Here is a 22,425-nt window from a genome sequence, read left to right on the forward strand (position 1 = left end):
TAGATATGGTTTTTTTGAGAAAGTGAAATTTTCATTTTCAATTTCATCAAATATATTGTCTAAACTGCTGCTGGCCTGATCCCTGCGTTGTTTTCTGCTAGGTGGTTTATGCTGCTTCTTCTCTTCTGAAGTCAGCCCCTGCAGGTCAATCATTAGCAACTCCTTGGCATTTGCAGCAGTGTTGGTGCTTGAGAAAAAAACACCTTTATACCTAAAACATATAATTTTGGAATTTTGGACATTTTCCACATTTTGGAAATGCCACAAAAACACCCCAGCCAAGTAACTTGCATGAAAATGTATTCAGCGTTCACCATTAGTAAAAACAAGTGCGAGTGAGCGCGCGCACACACAAACACACTCACGTGCGGACACATACGCATGCGTGCTAACACAAACACACATACACACATTGGCCTACCTTCGGGTTGAGTAAAGTTGCGATGCTGTAGAGGCGATTTCCGTCAATATCGCCAAATCGCTTCTTGACTGCAACGGCTAATGTTCCCTTCATAGTTTTGATGCTGTGGTCTTTCTCTGTCTCTCAAGATAGAAATCTTAGCAACACAGTGATCGCTGGAATCACGTCTGCTGCCATAGCATCCAAAGAGCTTACTTTTTGTGTCAGTTCCTCAAATGGACCCAGAACAGTCGCAGTCTTTTCTAGCAGTGTCCACTGGTTAGCCATGAGATTGTCAGGGAGCTCGTATTCAGACGCATATATGCCAAGCACCCGTTTTTGTTCGGCCAGGGACTGGAACCTGTTAAAAGTACTATTCCAGCGAGTTTGGACATCTTGTTTGAGGCGCTTTATGGGCTGATTGATCTGCAAGTGAATGTCTTTGAGGCGGGATCATTTAAAATATCAAATTATTCTGCGACCAATAGCCACAGCACCAGCAACACTTCTCTGTGAAAGAAGGCCCTCATGAACCACTAGCGGGAGAGTATAAGCAGCACAAGACAGGCTAGGGAGTCTAGCATCAACCATGGCTTTAATCATGTTTTTTGCATTGTCTCAGAGCACAACATGGACAACTTTTTGAGATGCCCCAAGACTGTAGCATATCTTCGAATATATTAGCTATAGCTTGGCTGGTGTTAGATCCCCGAAATGACTTCGCTTATAACGCTATGTGGTGAACCGTTAACATTTCGTCTATCCACTGACCTGTCAAACTAAGGAGAGACATTGGGCAGAAACTGTAGTCCATATATCAGTAGTGAAGCTTATTGCTGTATTATCATGCACCATGGACCTAATGTGATTTTTCACTTCATCGTACACCTTCGGCTACATTATGTCTGTGATGTCGGATCGACTGGGAATGTCATACCTTGGTTCTAGCATGCTAAGGAGACTGCGAAAACCAACATTGTCGACAACCGAAAGAGGCTGGTCATAGAGAGCTATAAAGTGAGAAAGTGCCTCTAATGTTTTTATGGCCCGATGATTATCTTTGGACATTTTCTCATTTTTTTACAAGACTTCAGATAATGTTGATTGCTGTGGTCTTGCACTAGCATTAGTGAACTCGGTGTACTTATTGCTATGGTGTGTCTTCAGGTGTTTAATCAAATTGCTGGTGTTAAATGATGTACTTTCCTTTCCACCCCTTGACACCGTAGCAAAACATATCTTGCAAACTGCCTTTCTCCTGTCTTTATCCTTTACCTCAAAATGTTCCCAAATCGCTGACATTGTTTGCTGCTCTCGGTGAAAATATACAGTCTGCTATTAACGCTCTCACACAAAGTTTTGGGGAGAATCTTCATTCATTGGTTCCCCCTAGACATTGAAGTCAGTTAAAACAACAAAATGCATCCACGTGGTGAAATAATGTTGAGAGGTATCGGCGCGTGGTATAGACGTTTTATGTACAAAAACGAGTACGAGTATTTCAACTTAGTATCGAACCAATACTGGTCTATTGAACACTCTATCCAGGCCTCCGGGCAAAGAGACAGAGGCTGCTGCCGTACTGACTCAAATGGGGGAAGAGGGGATGGGTGGGGGGGTTGTCTGATCTGTGCTGTGGGGTTTAGGCAGTCTGAACACATTAACAAATTTTCTGCCCTGCGTCGGAGCAAGGTGCTGAGCAGCAGGAACAGGAGGACGTGATGCCTTTTTACAAGCCAAGCATATAGGTAATTTGCCTCACTGACGAGACCAATTGGACGAATAGCCCACTCGAGTCTACGGGAGCGTCGAGATAATAAAATTTTTCCCTGTCGCGAAAGATTTAGCTACATCGATCGCTCGCCCGCAGTGGCGAGAGCCATGGTATGACTGGAGCTTTGAGGAGGGTGGGCTCCTAATAGCGAACTGTGATTTGTTCGTCCTCAGATAGACTTGGTGTAATTTGGTGCTTCCATAGTCTGTCACGCCTGAGGCGTTTCCCATAGTGAGATATCGAGCGAATGTTTGAAAGAGAACTCTTTTCAAATGAGTAGGATTAACTTTGAGTAAATTTAAAGTTAACTCTGAGACTTTTAGATTTTTGGGTTTTACAGTGTAGATTATTGGATTTTTATGCAGAAACATAGGTAATGTCAGTCAATTTTCACAAGGACTTTCACTTTTAAACAAACATTTAAAACATAAACTGGTATAAAGTAGGCTCATCACAATGGTAAGTTAACTATAGGTCTGTCTTTAATGGAACACTCCACTTCTTTGAAAATAGGCAAATTTTAAAACTTTCCTAGAGTTCAACAATTGAGTTATACCATTTTTAAATCCATTCAGCCAATCTCTGCATCTGGCAGAAGCACTTTTTAGCTTAGCTTAGCATAATTCATAGATCACATTAGACTATTAGCATATCACTCTTAAAATGATAAAAGAGTTTAGACCATTTTCCTATTTAAAGCAAGTAATTTGTTAAATAAGTAAAAGATTTATGCAGCTTCTCCTTTCACAGCAAATTTTGTTTTACTACAGGTAGTGACAATTTTGTTCTCTTTGACTCGTTGGATGGAAAAGTTGCTTTATTCGCACGTCTTTTATGCGATAATCCAGTTTTGCACATAAATTTAATTCACATTTTTGGATGGAAACATAGCTATTGTATTGTAAGGCTTAAAGCTTACGCTGCTATTCTGAACTAATTATCGGAAACAGAAAGCAGTTGAAGGATGGCGTGTTTAAATCTATTATTTATCTGACTCCATTGTAATTAATCTGACTCCATTAAAGTTGTTATCATCATTGATAAAGAGAAAGAATCTCAAAGCTTTAAGCAGGCAAAGTGGTTTATTAAGTTACATGATCAAATATACAGACATTAGAATGAAATAAACTAACATACTGTATAAAGAAATTAGCTGTAACGTATGCACTGCTGAGCAACAAAGACAATGAAACTGCCTTTGTTAGCATATGAGGCTATGCACCGGTGTGCGGGAGATGCAGAGTAAAAGCCATTCTCCCAGATCAACAGTTACCTTTCCCTATTATACCCTGACCAAAGCATTGTCAAACATGAGTGAAAACCAACCACCAAAACCAGCTGAACGTGAGAGCAAAGTTGAAGAGATGAAGTGGGGGAGAAGTACATTAACATACTCTCCTCAGGCCATGACCCAACAATAGTAAATATATTGTAGATTGAAATATAATCAATCAATGTCTCTGTTGATTTCATCACTAAAACACTGAAGTCATAAACTGTCAAATGACACCAAACATGACAAAGTTATCTGAAAGAAGAACACAAGCAGATGAACTGTGTATGGTGAAGATTACATGGTTACTGCAAGCAAATGGCAGAGATGTGTATCGTAGCTGTGAGGAACTCTGCCTCACCAGGAGGACCCATCCCATGCTTGGAATGTCTCAGTAGTTCTTCATTAGCATTGAAGGAATGTATATAATATTTTCTCAGTTTACGGACCCCTCTCAGGTTCATTGGACGTCAGAAATTATAAAAGGTCCACATGTGACCTCAAATTAAAGCTGAGTAGAGTAATCCAGTGTCTTCTTTGGCAGAGAAGTGCAGACTGATGATGATTATTATCAATGACGCTCAGAAGATATGTACACAGAACATCTTTTCCAGTCAGGTGTAGGCATAGTCAGATGATCACATGGGGACACTTGTCAGGAATTCTTGTCTGGATCCTAATGTCCATTTCACAAGATATATGTCCGTCTCTAGCTTAGCAAGCCAAGCAATCTCTGTTATCTGTGGGATTTAGTATATCTTGTGGAGGGCGTCTTCAATTCTCCAGTGTTTGTGTTTCACACTGAAGCTGCCTTTACCTACATGAACAGAAATCGATTTGCAGAGGATAGCAAGCCATGAAAACTGAAAGAGGCATTCATTGAACATGCTTGCTTTATTTTAAAAAGATAAAGTATATGCTTTGATATACAGGATTTAAGAGTAAGTGAAAAAGTTGTAAAAAACAAGATAGATAGATGGATAGATTGAAATAGTGTAATATATGTTGATTCCAAACCCCTCTCTGATAGTCGGAGCACCAACAATATGAATGAATATGGTGTAAAAACAAAAATGGGACATAATGTTTCTGGAAAAATGTATGTGTCTTTAAAAAAGTCAACCATTATTGACTTCAAACCTAAAAACATAAAAGACACTGTTAATATTTCTGAAAACATTAGTCTTTATAAAAAGGTTGGTTGACTTATAATAAGAGTATAAAATATTTAATGTGATCAAACTTAGAAATAATTGTTTTTGTGATGATTTAACTGTAAAAATAAAAAGTGATCTAAAAAAGTTAAAATGTCTCAAATGGATAAATCATGAATGTCCATTCAGTTATTGAAAACAAAAATTGCTGTGAGAAAGCAGAAAAGTAAGACTCAAAAGGTAAAAAGCAAAATGGTTTAGATGAACAAAAAGTAAATGAAAATTTTCCATATTGGACAGCACACAGCTTATGTAGGGCTTTCCAATATGAAAACATTTCAGTTAAAAAGAAAAGTTTAATTTGACTGTGTAGAGAGACAAATGGTATTGCTTATGTGACTGTATTTAACTGTGTGAATGTGTTGATGTGACCATGCTCCAACCAAAGGTACTGTAACAAAAGTTACTATTGAAAATTTTGATGCAAATTTGGTCCTGTTGTTTTAACAGGAAGCCCTTGAAATGTAAGATGGGGTTGTGATCGGGCTCAAAGATCCACACCTTGGTTTGTTATTAGAGCATGGTAAAAAGGACAAGTGCATTGATACTGAATCCTGCTGGAAGGAAAGCGTTTTCATGTTAATGCAATTGCGAATAACACTGTAGCCAGGTGGCAAGTTTTGTGCTCCTGTTTTATGGTTCAGCTGCAGCTATATGGAAAAAAGCAGAGCGGTCCACTTATAGGAGACAATCAAATCTAACATTAACACAGTTCACTAGATATTGTTTAACAATTCTAGTAGTCTATGTATACATGTAGTAGTACAAACAACTATTGTGTGTTTATGAGGAAGTCTGCATGTTTAACACAATCACAGGTTTAAAAATGCAAAAAGGATCAGTGCAGTCAGAGTGTAATAATATTAGGTTATTTCTATTAAGCTGTTAGCCCACTTGCAAATGACACTAATAGCTGGAGACCTTGCATAGCCATATTTGTCAAATCAGTAATAGTTTTACTTGAAGTTGAATTTTGGCTGCTTCTAGAGTGTTGTTCTGTGTCTTTAGATTGAGACTGTCTACGTCTCAGGAAATAGGGCGGAGATCTGCCTCTGTTCAGAGACCAACACTTCTGTTTAGTGTGGCCCATTTTTAAACAGGAGCAACAGAATCGATCTTGTTTCTTGCAAGGTATTTTGCTAGATTGTCTAATAGCTTTAACATCTTCATGACACCCTGATGCCGCTAATTCACTATGCATTTGTCTGCGTGACTCAAACTTTGTTCCCCAGTTCACAATGTCTTTAAATGTGTTTTGTGGTGGAATAGCACCAGCCATGAGCGCTTTCTGAAGGTGGGGCCTTGCATGTTCAACCAGTAATCTCAAAAGAATTGGATTGTTGCGTGTAACATCATCTATGCCAGAATATTCTTCGAAAAGTTTAAACAAATTTTCTGCATATGTCTCAAACGATTCTGCAATATTCTGTTTCCGGTTGTAAATTAACTCCCATTCAGCAGGGCTTTTACAACGCAGGTCACAAAGGCAGAGTTTTAGTCTGTTCAAGATCTCACTCTCAGACTCATTGAGGTGTATTGGCTGTATAATTTTGCCTTCAATAAAATTTGTGAGGCCTTATAGAGCAGAACATTTGGAATTGAGGTGAAAACAATTTGCCAAATGTATTTTGGTTCGAGTTGAAATGCATATTTGTGTCTAACAACTCGCCTCCACCATGGTTGGAAGGGCCCTTTAAGAGGGAATGGTCCAATCTCTGCTTTAAACGAGTTACATTCATGTACTGTTAAAGCACGTTGAATGTTTGTCTCTGTGCCGTTTGGGTGTTTCATAACCTTTAAAGCTAAAACAGGCACCTTTTGCAGAGATATGTCATCAGCTTTCTCCGATTCTGAAGTCATATGCTTGTTAGCTTTTGTGTTTCTGACAGGCATTAGTTTTTGCACAATCAATTTGTTTTTCAAATCTTCAATTATGTCCATGTATTTCTCACATCTTTTAGCCAAGGCTAATTGTTCTTCTAGTAGTTTGTCTAGCTGTGATTGGAGATGTTCAATTTTTTCCTGTGACTTTTGTGCTTCAGAATCTGCTGAGACCAGTTGTCCAGTTTTATCCTTTAAATTTGCAAATACCTTTTTTAGGTTATTGCGTAGGCTAGAGGCATTCAGGTAATTTAAAGCCTCAATGATTTCTTTGTGTTTACATTTCTTTTATTTGATGCCCACTGTTTTCCACCATATGGAAATGTCCTCACTAGTAGCGTCCAAATCAAGGCATTTTCTAGTGAGTTTGTACAGTACAGGCTCAACATTTTCAGTCCATAATGTAAACAGATCATATTCATATAAGTATTCCACTCCATATTGGAGGACATTTACTTGGACTTCACAGTGAGATGATTATCTGGATTATTCTGATACTTCTCGGCCCGGTTTTTCAAAAGGTTTAATCTGGATAAAATTGATCCGGATTTAGTAATCCTGTTTTTGCGATCTGTGATCACGTAATCTAGCTTACTTTTTGAGCCAGTTTTTCAAAGCAACATAGGATTGGATCAGTCTGATCCGCATAGGAACTTTTCAGGATCACTAAATCTGGATTACATGTGCTCAATCACAACGTAGATAGATAGATAGGCCTATGTAAAGAGCACCAAGTAGAATAGCCAGTGTGGGGTCAATATAACTTTATTTTTATTTGAAATGAAAACACACACACATTTAAAAACAATAAATAAATAAATAAAATAAAAACAATAAAAACCCCACCCCATTCTCTTCCAGCAGTCCGCTCATCTGAGACCTACATCACAAACACTATACATTGAGGATATTTATAATAAGTTTCAAATATAGATGTAAATAAAAAAAGACTTAATGTCAAAAACTCCACAATAAGTTCAGGCTAAAAGGCTGAATACGTTAAAGCCAATAATCACTATAGCCTGACAGATGAACAAATAAAATTAAAACTTTATGATTAAATAGTATATCTTGTAAGATCCAAAAATAAAATTATTTAATAATTTTTTTAAGTTTCGGAAAGCATGTGCTCTCATGAATAATTAAGCAGCCGGCTCTTCTCATAGGATAAGAAAACTCCACTATGAATAATAATGAGAAACCGATGCGTCATCATTGCACTTGCAGTTCTGTGCTACGTCGCCGATTTTGATCCCGCCCCAAAAATCATTTTAAACCCGGAAGCTGAAATTAGCTGACAAAAGCTCAAAATTATCCAGTTTTCCCCACAATTAAAGCTGATAGGTGGTAACATTGTCTTAACTGATGCTCAACACACACAAATCTGTTAATATAAAAAAAAAATGTTCTCCAGGGTGTCCTGAACCTTTAATGCTGATAATAATTTTAATGTTGAATTATTGTGTTTGAGACATATGCTTAACATCTGTAATCTTCTTCTTAAAATCTATCACTGATGTGTGTTTTTATGAATACAGAAGACTGGGTGGGTATTTTTGCATTTCAGTGGGTTTTTGTTACTTTTTGGGCTGGAATCAGTCAGCTACATCTGACAACAATGTGTGCGCTTTCGGTTTCATTTTCACTGCTAAGACTAAGAGCGGTTCACCTCCCGCGCATCTCCCAAAAGATCACTTTGTGCCACAAACTGAATGTTATTTAAAACTTTATTACCTGAAATTCACAGCCTATGCAGGTTCTGTTCACTAAAGTAAACTAAACACTAAACTAAGACTTTATTCAGAGGCGCGCGCGTTCCTGCCCTCTCTGTGGTAACAGCTGATGGTCAGCTCACATCACGTGTGATTTTGCGGTCGCAAATACATTACATGAAGACAGAAATTAAATTTTTGAGGTGAGTTATATCTTATAAATACAGCATGTAATGTATTGTAATATATATTTATATAGCGTATTTATTGTGTATGGCCATACACCCAAAGCGCTTTACAATCATGAGAGCGGTCTCTCCACACCTCCACCAGTGTGCAGCATCCACTTGGATGATGCGACGGCAGCCACAGGACAACGGCGCCAGTGCGCTCACCACACACCAGCTATTGTTGGAGTGGAGAGACAGTGATCGAGCCAATTGGGGATGAAGGGGATGATTGAGAGGCCATGATCGTAAGGGCCGATAGAGGGACTTTGGCCAGGACACCGGGGTTACACCCCTGCTCTTTCACGAGAAGTGCCATGTGATTTTTAATGACCAAAGAGAGTCAGGACCTCGGTTTAACTCCGAAAGTTCTCATCTGAAAGATGGCGCCCACTGACAGTGTAGTGTCCCCTTCACTTTTACTGGGGCATTAGGACTCACACAGACCACAGGTTGAGCTCCCCCTGCTGGCCTTACTAACACCACTTCCAACAGCAACCTAGTGTTTGCTAGTGGTCTCCCATCCAGGTACTAACCAGGCTCAGCCCTGCTTAGCTTTAGCTGTGGCATGTGACTCTTCTTTTTATAATTAATTGTGCAGCTCTAATATAGTGATTTGATGTATCCAACCAACAAATGAACCTGTTCTATTAGGATAAATAGATTTAGGAACACCAAGGCTCATTATTTCCACAAATGAATCGAGTAAACTCAAAATGTTCACGGGTCTATTTACATGTGAATAGCGAGATTTATTTGCACATGTTGCGTTTGGTGTGAACACAGCATCAGAAAGAAAAAGTTAGAAAAATTGTTACCGCTAATGACATGCTGAAATCATAAAAATTAAACTGGGAGCTCGATGTCTTTACATTGTCTTTGTTATACTTATTATATGTAACACTATGGGCCCTATCATACACCTGGTGCAATAAGGTGCAAGACGTGTTTGGCGTGATTTGCTGCTATTTTCAGACCAGTGCAACTCTAATTTTCATGTTTTGCACCACGTTGTTTAAGTAGCAAATCCATTTGCGCCACTTTGTGGACTCATGGGTGTGCTGGTCAGAAAAGGAGGTTTGTTAAGGAGCAGTGTTGGCTCATTGCTATTCTGAGAATCTGAAATAGACCGTGCCATTGACTATGTAAAAACTGGTCTAAAGTCTAGCGCAGAGTGCACAAGTTATGCACCTGTGCAGTCCAAATGCATACACATTGCTTAATACACACAGGATGTAGAGCAATAGACAAATATATTAAAATGTTAAAAAATATATATATTATTATGTACTACATGTGTTAAGAGTATGGAATGACTTACCTGTTTGTGTTGTCTTTGTGTGTTTGGAGCACGTGGGTTTTGTTTTGACAGCTGGCCATGTGCTCCTTGTCCGCGTGCTTTTTGTTTCCCCGCCTTAGAGACCTGGTAATCAATTTGCGATCCTCTCCTTCACCTGTTGCTACTTGATTTCTCCCCTATTTAGTCTCCTTTCGTCTCTTGTCTTTCGTCAGTCCGTTTTGCATGCTCGTGAGGCTTGTACGTTAAATCTATTGTGAGTAATCTGTCTTGTCGTGTCCTGTTTCCCCAGACTCCAAGCTCCAGCTTGTTTTGGTTTCGTTTTTTCTCTCCCTCTTTTATTTTGATACTTTGTCCCGTCATCCGGCTCGCTGTAGTTTGGTCTGGCTGTCCCATTCTCGCTACTGAATCTCCACCAAGGGAGAACGCCCAGCAGTACCCGTAAGGCTCTTCTTCTCCGGATCGTTTGGTATCGCTCTCTCGCCCCCTGGCGGTAATATCCGGAACTCATCTTATCCTTTTTATCTCTCCTTCTGCTGCCCAGTGAAGCCTTGGGAGCGCCCGGAACTGCGCCGATTTCTGAGTTCAGCCTTTTTTGAGTTTTGAACTGCCTTTTTGAGGATATTTTGTGTTTTTTGAGAAGAATAAATTTGTTTCACCTGCTATTAAATATGTTCCCTTTCTACCCTGACAACATGAGATATAAAAAAAAAAACACTAGGCATACCTCCATGCCTTCTTCACCTTGGGCGCTTTTTTATTTTATTCATGACAATTTGCTTATTCATTCATTTATTTTATTTTCGGCTTAGTCCCTTTTTTAATCTGGTGTCGCCACAGCAGATTGAACTGCCAACTCATCCAGCATATGTTTTACGCAGAGGACACCCTTCCAGCTACAACCCATCACATCTCACACATACACTACGGACCCTTTTTAGCATAACCAATTCACCCATACCAAGTCTTTGGATGGCGGAAACTCATGCGAACACGGGGACAACATACAAATTTCACACAGAAATGGCAACCTACCAATTTACTATGATCTTTTATGTGAAGCTGCTTTGACTCAATCTACATTGTCAAAGCGCTAAATTAATAAAGGTGAATTGAATTGAATTATGAGGCAAACATACTACCCACTGCGCCACTATGTCGCCACAATTTTCTTATGTATAATATTATTATTATTATTAGCAGTATTATTTATTATATGCATATTTATATTTGTTTTAATAAAAACAAGTTTAGATATGTCTACCTTTCAGCTATTTGAGGCATAAGAATAAGAACACATGTTTGGATATAACTCACACTTCATTTTTATTGTTCATTTATAAGTTTGTTGGAAATTAGAACTGAATTTAAAAATAGTTTTGAAACAAATCTTTGCGCTTAACAAATTAAATTAAATATGTAGGCTAATGGATGTCTTCAATGGAGTAAAGTAAAGAGAAAGAGGGAATGGGAGATGAGACTCTTATTGGCTTAATGCACATTATGCTCAAAACACATTCATAACTCTTTAAGAGAATAAGCACAACACTGTTAGACCATGCGCTGGGCGCAGAGCATATTTTTCTGTCCTTAAAATAGCAAAAGTGGATTTAGACATGCATTTAATGCCTTTGCACAATGCGCTTTAGACTTTGCGCTTAGATTGTTAAAATCGATCCCTTTATATTTATTGCCAATTCCAGTGACTCAGTGAGTAGATTTAATCTAATCAACATTTCAATTTCCTATAGAAAATTTGACCAATTTTAAATAAAGTCTCATTTCTTCTTAGATTCAACTTTCGAATTTGGAATAAGTTGTCTATATCGCATACCCCTCTTTTTCTTTGTCTCTCTTTCGCTCCTCTTATTCCACACTTTGCTATGCCATGAAGATAAAAAGCCCATAAACTCAGATGTTATCGAGAAATTATCATGTCAGTTGTTCTCAGTTAAGCTGGGAAAGGCATTTACAGTTGCGTTTATCCTGACATTATGACTCTCAAGGGATGGGCCATATAACCATGGTAACCACACGCCTGAGGTATTGATGGGCACCTCAACAAATTCAGTGACTTATTCAGCTTGTGCCCATGTATACGTGAGAACAAATACAAGCGAGCCAATCAATGACCATGTTTCTGATGTCCGCTAGATGTTTGCTCCATTTTGTGGTGAATACAGTGAGAGGGAGAGACACAGGAACAGTGGTATTCAGATCGCTTACATAAGGTGTATTAATAGAGCAGCAGTGGGGCTGTTTGAACCCCTCCAGCCCTGTGTGTGTGTGTGTGTGTGTGTGTGTGTGTGTGTGTGTGTGTGTGTGTGTGTGTGTGGCCTTCATTGCTATTCTCTCACTGTTAGACCCTGACTGACTGGAGAAAAAACAACAACAAAAACTGATGCTTACAGAAACCTGGAATAAATATAAATTATATATAATTTTTTGATGACACTTTCTTTTATACTAAATCGTATTGCCATGAGTGTTATAGGTTTACCTTGCTTTAGTCAGGGTCATGGTTCAGTGTTTATTTATGTGTCACAGGTGAAAAGTAAAAACTTAGACTTTTTTTTTTTTACTATGGTTTACGTAAAACAGCTACTAATATGTAATCCAGTGATTTGTATACTCAAAAAATATTGTTAGGGATATTTACAACTTTTTAGATTTATTTTAGACCTATATATATATATCTGACAGTGCACGCACAGCTGCGATACCAAGAGAAAACGTTGGCTAAATAATATATTCTGTAATCTAAACGACTCGGAGAGGACGAAATGAAATCTAAACTGGCTGCAAAATATATACACCATTAGTAGTTAATAGTTAATATTTACTCTTTTTATCTTTTTAATCTAGCAATTATGATAACTTTTAGAGATGATATCTGCTTTTATCAACTTTTCTGTCATTTATTTCTCGTTTGCTACTTATTTTATTAATTTGTTGATGTTAATATATTACATAGGCTATTTTATATACAAATCTAAAATCGTTTGCCATTCAAATTTTCTATTTAACGTCTATGCAATTAATGCAATACTCTATGTAAAAACTATTATATATTAACTTTTGGAAACAGCAAATCAACGAACTATGGGCTCTAGTTTGACGGTCCATGCGCAGGGCGCAAAACGCAGGGCGCAAACGCTTTCAGGGCATGTCAGAATGCATTTTTGCTAACTTAAGGATAGGAAAATCTGCTTTGCGCCATGGCGCATGGTCTAAAAGGGTTGAGTTTATTTTCTTTTTCAGGCACAGTTGGTTAGCAGTTGCCACAACTCACTACTGTTTGTTCTGGAGAAATTTTTTTTTTTTAATTTCTAAATATTTCTAAACAAATTTGAATAAGTTGGAGTTAATTAATATCTTTTCAGTTCCTTCTTTAACTAACAGTCACCGCATTTTAGCAGTAAGAATCTATGATACAAAACTCAATAAAATGTTTTGTTAGTTAATATTTAGATGAAAAAACAAAACTCCGTTGTGTATTAGTGAGTATGCAATAGATATGCAATAGAAGTTAGGTTTCAGTCCCTCATGTTTAATAAAATGAGGATGTGTGTGTTTATATATATATATATATATATATATATATATATATATATATATATATATATATATATATATATATATACTCAACAATTTTGACTGCACTAATATCTTGCACAATCTTGTTTCTCTCAGGACGATGGCAGAATTTTTTCTGACCCCTCTAACTGAAACTTTGAACAGTAGGCTACTCTTGCACTTCCTTCACTATTGGGCATCTCATATCTTCTCATTCTGCAAAGGCTAATCTTTGCTTTTTCACTGATCCACTGCCATGTCCCGCTATACACCCGCAACTGACCTGCAATTAGCTAATTCTAATGTATTATTTTATTACCCGACCCGTAGTTTATCCGCATGAAGATGTATCAGGCTATTAGCTCCGATGTGAACATCTTGCGGCCGGGCCGTGAGAGTTAGGAGGGGATGGGTCAACCATCCGCCATTTCGGTTCAAGTTCAATGTGCAAATGCTGTTGGCAGTTGTCATGTGTGAGAGTTCAGCATTTGGATAGTAGTGTGTATGCTTGTTAGTTGAACACAGGTCTGGGGTGTGTTCAGGCGGAGTGTCGCACCGTGCGAGGCTGATGGCTGCTAGGTTGTCTGCTCATAGTGCAAGTAAAGTGTCATTCACAGTTCGGTTATTCAACATAAAGCCCTTTGAGGCCTGGGGCAGCAAGCGTTGGGGTTGCTAGCTGGTTTTAAAGGGCACATATTTTAGCCCTTTTTTGAGATTTAATACTAATATTATGGTTCTTCTGAGTGTGCCAATATAGGTTCAGATCAAAACGCAATTCAGATATGGTTATTATGCTGTGTTAAAAAGTGTAAATTTAGAGGTGTGTACACGGGTTGCTGTTTTGGGGTGTGTTGTTTAACATGATAATGAGTTTCGACTGCCCGCCCAACGTAACAAGGGGGCGGAGCCAAGAGCGCGTCTGCTTTGTGCACCGTATCACAGAGGCAGACAGTAAGAGTCATCATGAGTGAGAGGAACACAATTCAACCCTACATATATGACCCAGACTCGGACACAGATCAAGCAGAGTCGACTGTTGAGGAATCTATAATCTGAATGTGCCAGAATGTGTCAGAGTGGTACATACAAAATATTTAATGTTTTTGTATACTTTTACAGCCGCTATGTAACTATGCATGCGCCATCCGTAATTTGTTTGATAAAGTTCGCGAACGTCATGCGTTACGTCTAACACAGACAAGACATAAAGATATCCACAGAGATCAATTTTGCATTGGTATGATTTATTCGTAATTAATGAATATTGACGTTGACAAATATTGGCAGGTGCTTGTGTGGCAATTGTGAAAAAATGCCAACTGAGGCTGAAAATGTATGCTGCAGGGAGATACCGCAGGTAAATTTCCAGTTTATGTTAACGTTGCTGCTCTAAAGACATCGAATGAGATAATAAACAGCATAACTGTGTCGTGTAATAAGGTTAGAAGACGAATGGATCAACTGGAAATGCAACCCTCGTGCATGACGGAGCATCCAGGAATGGATCCCGTTTGCTTCAATATTTATTCCTTGCAAAATGCATAGAATATATACAAAGCAGACTATGGTCCCCTGCGACTTCGTGGAGTGCAAAAGTGAGTTTAAATAAATAGAAAGAATAGCAGGTTACCTTGTTCATGATCTGCATGCTCGCTTTCTTTTTAAGCACATTAACGCTGTGTAGTCAATACAATAGCGATAAAGTTGGTTTTATATCCGCACATTCAGAAGTCCCTGTATTGTTTATCATGATAGTTTAAACAATCGATCGTATTTAGCATGCAAGTATGACTTATAAACAACATTAAAACTATCTACTTGACTGTAAACAATGTTGTACTTTGTCATTTGCTGCTAATACGATTTCCCTATTTTGAATTTGCAAAGAATACTTTACTGAAATGATACTATTAAGGAGAATGTCCGAATATCTGAATATAAAACCAACTTTACCTCAATGTCAATAAAAATGAAATACGTACCGTTTTTCATTGCTGCTATTTCTGAGATGACAATTTGAATGACTTCATAAAAGGCTGAGTAATGCATGTACTTTTTATTGAAAAATAATTTTAAATTCACTAAACATTAATATATAAACTCTTAAAATATATAATAATCAGTATGGCATAGAAACATCAACCCTTCAGAAAAGATGCTTCAATTCCTGAGTCATATAAAAACTTTATATTGAAGTATAAATTAAAATGTGATTGGCAAATATAAAATGTATCCTTTTGCAAATATAAAATATAAACTCCAAGTTGTCACTTTGTTGAATGAAATACAATTGTCCATGAACATTAGAAAGTACAGTATATCTACAAACACATACAAACATATCAAATATACATTGGCAGTTGAATAAACAAAATATGACTTCTGAAATTTTGTTAAAGCTAGTTATTTTATAAAAAATAAAAATGTATATGTGATAACTCCCAAGTTCAAATTGTAGTGCAATTTCTAAAACAATGTTTCATTATTATGTCTCTGTTAGACAGTGCCGCTTTTTGGCTTATCGGAGCTTTGTGAGCTGGTGTTGGGGTTTCCTCGGGCGGAGAGTCCGTGTTGTGATTCCTGCCTGTGTGGTGCTGAAGATTCGAAGACAGTTTCCTGAAGAGCAGGGCAGCTATGTGGGTTTTAGGATAGCTATTGATTGAAGCGGGTCACCCTGCTGGAGATAGCCTCCTCCATCTCAGGTCGATCGTAGGCTGATGATAGAGCAGGTGGTATGTGAATTCCCAACACTTCATCAACATAGGGTGATGGGTCCACAAACACTTGGTTGAAGATGAGGTCCAGCAGCTCTTCTACATAACCTGTGCAATATAACAGTTATCTCTTTAGTAACTTAATTTTGTATTTTGAGTAGTGAGTTTTCATTGTGAATGTAAAGTGCAATTATTTTGTTTATTTATTGAATTATTAATAATACTATAAACATTTATATACATACCGAAAGTTTGCTGTGTCTTCACTTCTCGGACCCTATACTCTCCTTTCTTTGCCTTTGGAAAGGCAAGCTTGTAAATAGGTTTACCAGTTGCTGATGTGGCCTGGGGACGCCCGGCATTTTCATTGTAATGCAGTGCAGCCAAGTACAACCTAACAAAAAGAAAAATGTAAATGACGTACAATGACAAGACTGTGTAGTATTGTAAATATTAATTTCTGATCATTGGCTTTACCTGCATAGCATCCCCAGAAAAGGGAATACCACATTTTTTGGGTGCAAACCGCAGTATGACGCTGTGGAAAGCTTCAACAGTTGACGTCTGGTGGTGAGGACTTAGCTTGGCCACATCCTTCAATATTCTCTTGTTAGCGAGAACTTTCTCCAGCTTGTAGAATGGCATCGTTGCTAAACAAGCAAAAATTTAAGGTATTAGAGTCGAAATCAAAAACAAATCTGAACAATGAAACAAGCTCTATTTTGAATTAGTTTTAATCGCAAAGAATATTTTATTTGTCTGTATACAACTTACCAGCCGACAGCCATTTGTTCTTGTCTCTGCTTATCCGTTGCGGATGCAGACAAGCCGGAAAATTGGGGTCTTCATGTACATGTTTGTCTTGTACATGGTTTAAGATAGAGGTCCACTTTGCCACTCTTTCAGGACCTGTTGTGGATGATGCAGCAGTCCAGTAGATGTGGTTTTTGATGCTATGTAACCATTTACGCAACTTCTCACACCCCTTTATCTGGCATATCTTGTCCAGTTTTTTAGAAATTCCTGGAAATTAAAGAAAAAAAGACATCAACACAAAAATAATATTAAACATGTAAGAACTGTAAATAGCAATTTAATCTTAAGTAAATTAATAACTGCTAAATTACATACCTTTCTCGATATGCCACACATCGTAAAACTGAGTGACATTTCGATCCCTGAGATATTTCTGTATTTGAGGATGTCGGTCTGTGATGATGCATTCCAGACGAACACCGCAGGCATCCAACAGGTCAAGGCTTCTCTTTAGGCCTTCTTTTTCCATATGGTAACTGCCACCCACCTCATTACTCTATAAAATTTTAATTAAGGTTAAAAAAAAAAAAAAAAAAAAAATTTATATATATATATATATATATATATATATATATATATATATATATATATATATATATATATATATATATATATATATATATATAGATCACACATTTTCAATTCAAAATATTATGCTAGTTCACATAATACTTTTCTGTATTACCTGGACTAACTGTAGGTCGACCACTGTGTTAGTTGCAAGGTCCATCATTGTATAACTCCCATACTTGGCCGAGTGACCTTCAAGAACAAACCGTACATAATTATTCTAAACACATTTTTGGAAAAATTGTAATGTATTTCATATTATTTTTTTTATTAGACTGTATTGAATTAGAAATTAAATCTTTTGACTAAATACCTGGGGAGTCAGCCCTCATATCTCCTCCAACAATCACATTCTCTCTTCGACTGAGCTGTTCTAGCATTTCACTCTGCCAATTTCTCCACTTGTGGACAATAGCAGGTTCAATGCAAAGTCTTGCATGACGGCGAAATGAATTATATTTAAAAATGTGTAGTTTCATTGCAGCAAATACCTGACAACAGAGAGGAGAATTTTTAGTACAATGTGCATGCACCCTGTGACAAAATTTATATTATGTTTCTAAAAGAAATGTGATAAATTTTGATAGATAATTACCTTTTCAACTACAAAAAATGATGCACCGCTCAAGTAGACTGCAGCAGAAAGATGCAGGTTGCCAGCTGGAGTACTACCAATAATTGGCTGACTGTTCCATTTTCTTACAAACTCGCAGTGTGGGCAGACTTGCTGTACGCTCAGAAATGTCCCAAGCCTTTGTGACTTTACATCACATCTCCTCTGACACACTGGGCAGTCTCTGAAGAGCTCCATGAGGCATGTTTCATAGACAATGAACTTGGCAATGTTATGAACTGGGCATTCTTGGATTCTGTAAAAATAAATATACACATTAACATAATAAAAAAAAAATGATGATGAATGTTATGATGACAATACACAATCTTTCAAATAATTTACATAATGCATAAACTCACGACAAGTCTGTTGGTTCAGTTGCAGATGTGCATTCCTCTGCAGGGTCAAATGTCACATCCGAGTCTTGGGCTATAATTTTTGACTCTGTCAAAGTCTCTTCGGCTTCTTCTTCTTCCTCCTCCTCCTCCAGCTCCAGACGAGGTCTTTTTAGTGAAGGTTTGAGGGGTGTCAAAGTCAAAAACGCAGTAGAGGACGCTGATGGTACAGTCAGTTCAAAACTGGAAATTGTTGTCGGGACACCTATAGTGTAATTTTATGATTAATCTCATTGCACGTTTATAAAGATAATAAAACACGTTTCTAATGCAGCAACTTAAAATAAACTGAGAAATGTTAACCTACTTGTACTCCTGCGTTTAGCCTGAAGCGTCCTAAAAGACAACTGGGTGCCAACACTGTGTAAAGATGTGTGAAAAGGTTCTGTCTGGCAAGCAACATCCACCTTGTTGCTCTTTGTCAACGTCGTGGCCTTTGTAAGAAAACATACATGTTTTAAAATGACCTTTATTTGATTAAAACATACCGATCTTATTGTAAACAACTGCAGACCACGTGCAAGTACAGTGAAAAAAATTACAATAAACATACACATACAAAACAAACTTTAGCTGTAACTTAGTCAGTGGTAATGCTTTATTACAATGTTTAATTTTTTCTACGGTTTCTGTTTCTGATGGCTAAAACCCCTTTATGTACACATTACCACTTAAAGATTCGAGTATTTAGACTGTTTTAGAAAAGCACAATAGCTGTAAACGCGCAAACATCCGAAGTAGCTTTAGCCGCAGATGCTATTTATTTCTGCTTAACATTACAGTATACACATTACAACAAACATCCCACATAAACAACAAACTTTAGCTGTAGCCAGTACTGGTTACTGCTTTATTACAATGTTTATATTTTTCTATGGTTTCTGTTTCTAATGGCTAAAAGCCCTTCTTGTACACACTACCACTTATAGCTTCGATTATTTAGATTGTTTTAGAAAAGCATAATAGCAGTGAACACGTGCAAACAAACATCCGAAGCAACTTTAGCGGCTTTTAACTTTTAGATGCTATTCATTTCGGCTTACGATTACAGTACAACAAACATTTAACAACAACAAACTTTAGCTGTAGCCAGTGGTACTGCTTTTTACAATGTTGCTATTTTTCTACGGTTTCTGTTCCTAATGGCTAAACCCCCTTCATGTACACACTACCATATGCAGCTTCGAGTATTTAGACTGTTTTTGAAAAGCACAAAAAGAGGTAAACACGTGCAAACAAACATCCGAAGCTACTTTAGCCGCAGATGCTATTCATCGGCTTAACATAATTAGAATACTAAGGCTAGAAGTACATAAAATGTAATACTTACTTGAAGTGAGACAGGATCACGTATTGTAGGAACTGATCCAGTTTTCAAAAACAATTTACTCGCGAATCCGGAGTTGTATTGTCCCGCGTTCTCGAGGCAGTCTACGCTAAAGTGGTTAGCGCAAACATACAACAGTTTTGGTACATTTTCAGGCACCTTGTCTTCAAAGATAAAACTCAGCCACTTAAGCCTCTGTTGCTCATTTGCAGGAAGACGGTGAAGGCACTTGTGCTGAGCCTTACATCCTAAAATAGCACAAGGGTGTTCTCTCGGTGGCATCGCTTCGACGTTCACGCTAATAATGGCGGAAACGGCAAACTCAGGATATGTTAATACGCGCAGCTGTCAATCAATTTGGTGGGCGGGGGGAATCGCACACCTACGTAATGGTGCGATCGATTTGAAAACAGCTCCAATTGGCCGACCCTTTTTTTTGTAGTTAAATTGAAAAAAAAGGACTGGGTGTGTTCATATCACCCCAGTATGATGGTCTATACACTATACCAACACACAGATCTGTCCAAACAGCTTGAAAAGAAGATTTTTTACAATAGGTGCCCTTTAAGGCTGCAGAGTAGCGACTTTGACCCCGTCTAGGTTGTTGAGTTTGGATTCTCGCGGGTTCCAGCAGTTTCCCGCGACCTCGGTGACCTGAAAGTCTGTTGGGGTTGACCTGACGGCTGTGAGAGAGTTCTCGCACTTGGGCCCAGATTTTAAGGGGTTCAAAGTTCAAAAGAGGTTCAAACATATCCAGCGGATCTTTACCAATCAGCAGCAGGTATGTGCCCATTGGCGACGGGTACACAGGGTGCACTGCAGTCATGGGGACAGTAGTTACTTGAATGGAAGCGATGTATGCGAGTTGAACCTCAGTTTGGCTGTATGATTTGCCATCAGCCTGCCTTGTTGGCATTTAAGTTTGGTTTAGTCTCTGAGCTCTTGCTTTGAGTTACTCAAACAGGGGAGATGACATTAATGTGAGGTCTGCTCCCGTGCTGATGCGTGTTTTTCTCCACGGTTACGGCCAAGTTGCCATGCCATTTTGGTCAGGTTCCCCAAGAGTTGAAGTGCAAAGGCCTGAGCAGTTGTTTGTACGCAGATGTGGCTGGTTGGTGGGCTGTGGCTCAGGAGGTAAACAGACAACCAGACCAGTGTTTTCTGGTACCTGAGGTTGCAAGCATGGTGGCACTGGCTGCTTCTTGGGGGAAGCGTGATGCTGCAGTTAGGTACACAGTCTTTAGCTGATGTTGGACTCGCAGTACTCTGCGGGGATGGAGCAGAAAGCAGGTGTTCAGGGGGTAAATGGTTTTTGACCCCCCTTCTAGTCATAAGGAGTCTGGCTTGACTTCTTGTGGGGCCCCCTTTAAGTTTTTCAGCAGTTCTGCTGCTCACGATGCCACTGTGCTGTTGGTTGTTGTCAGGTTTTTACCTTTGGCTTTCTCTGGCGTGTAACTAGCTGGATGCTGGTTGCTTGAGCTCCTAGCTACTGCAGGTTGGCCATTCCTTTGTTGCTGTTAGGCTCCTTTTGGGCTGCTTGTGGAGAGTGGCTTGTCCCAGTGTGTCTTGAGCATCCTGTCTGGTGTTGGGACATGCGCCTTCCTGGCGGTGCTGTCCTCTGCTGGCGGAGAAAGGCTTTAACTCACTGTTTGGAAGTCTTGCGGCTGGGAAACAGTAGCGTGCCTTTTAAAGTCAGCTCCGGATGAGATTCTGAGACAGGGTAGCTTGTAGGTGTTTGACAGTCTTTCAAAGCAGTCTTTGTTTTAAACAGATTTTATGAGCTAAACTCTGCCGCTGTTGGGTGGTCAGGGCGTGGGGGCAGGGCATTGCCCAGGTGCGGACTCACCACAGAAAGCAGGTTTTTGAGAGAGAGAGGATCTGGAAGTTGAAATCCTCCTCCGTCCGTGGCTCATTTCCTGTCTTGAAGTAGGGTTGGTGTAGTCGACTGCAGTATGCCTGTGAGGTCTCGTGGCTGTTCTGAGCCCCATGGCGACAATCAGTCCTTTCTCTGACACGGGGTCAGGTAAAACACTCTAGTAAGAGCTTTTGCATCAGCTCGTAATCTGCTTTGATGGCACGGGGCTGTTGATTCAGGAAACTTCTTGCCTCACGGCTCGAAGTAATTCTTAGCAGATACAATTTGTCACAGAGAGTGGCACTTGGCCTCGTCTGTGTAAAAGTCAATTTCTTAGAATTAGGAGTGCGTGTCGTCGCTTCCAGCAGGGTTTGGGGTGAAAGTTGTCACTTCCCTGGCCAGCTGGTTTAAAGTCTTTGGTTGACAGATGGTGTCTGACGTGGGGGACCCCTTTGGAGGGAGTCCTGGCCCTGTGTTGCTGATGGGCGTTGCTGGAATGCTGGCTGGCAGGGCAGTATGAGTTGGATTCACCCACCTCTGCTGGTCTATCCAGTCTTGGCTTTAGGGGCTGACTGCGGCACTTCCTCTTTTGGGTAGTCACATGGATTGTAGGAATGTGACAGTTCTGGGTGAACTCTGTCAAGTTCATGCTTAAAGTCTCTTGGTTGGGTTCCGTGTTGGAATTTTGCTCGGGCCCTCTGCCGTTGACTTTAGAGGCTTTGACCCGAGCTTCACTGTCTTTAGTTCTGCTCTTTACAATAGTGTTTCAGCTTGTAGC

At 38.9% G+C, this 22,425-nt stretch overlaps 2 protein-coding genes across 2 annotated transcripts in view; one reads left to right on the plus strand and one right to left on the minus strand.

The window, feature by feature from the left end:
• The window catches only part of ppp2r5a (protein phosphatase 2, regulatory subunit B', alpha isoform), a 136,335-nt gene that overhangs the window by 13,286 nt on the left and 100,624 nt on the right, over positions 1-22,425 (plus strand). The window lies entirely within an intron of this gene.
• On the minus strand, positions 15,396-18,593 carry LOC137488715 (uncharacterized). The gene is made up of 9 exons (XM_068215724.2): positions 18,430-18,593; positions 18,050-18,323; positions 17,768-17,945; positions 17,570-17,646; positions 17,200-17,380; positions 16,843-17,091; positions 16,546-16,718; positions 16,314-16,462; positions 15,396-16,176 (listed from the first exon to the last, which is right to left on the minus strand). Exons 2-8 carry the CDS (start codon positions 18,263-18,265, stop codon positions 16,433-16,435), a joined length of 1,104 nt encoding a protein of 367 aa, XP_068071825.2. The 5' UTR covers positions 18,266-18,323; positions 18,430-18,593; the 3' UTR covers positions 15,396-16,176; positions 16,314-16,432.

The sequence above is a fragment of the Danio rerio genome, chromosome 20 (assembly GCF_049306965.1).
Source record: "Danio rerio strain Tuebingen ecotype United States chromosome 20, GRCz12tu, whole genome shotgun sequence".
Classification (NCBI taxonomy): domain Eukaryota; kingdom Metazoa; phylum Chordata; class Actinopteri; order Cypriniformes; family Danionidae; genus Danio; species Danio rerio.

What these genes read in the sequence shown, in the direction of transcription:
- LOC137488715 (XM_068215724.2), bottom strand. Translation starts at nt 18,265, where the DNA reads ATGGAGCTCTTCAGAGACTGCCCAGTGTGTCAGAGGAGATGTGATGTA. An exon ending in GAACAAATGGCTGTCGGCTG is followed by an intron (nt 16,719 to 16,842) that starts GTAAGTTGTATA and finishes TTGCTTGTTTAG; the next exon opens with CAACGATGCCATTCTACAAG. An exon ending in TTTCTGGGGATGCTATGCAG is followed by an intron (nt 16,463 to 16,545) that starts GTAAAGCCAATG and finishes TCTTTTTGTTAG; the next exon opens with GTTGTACTTGGCTGCACTGC.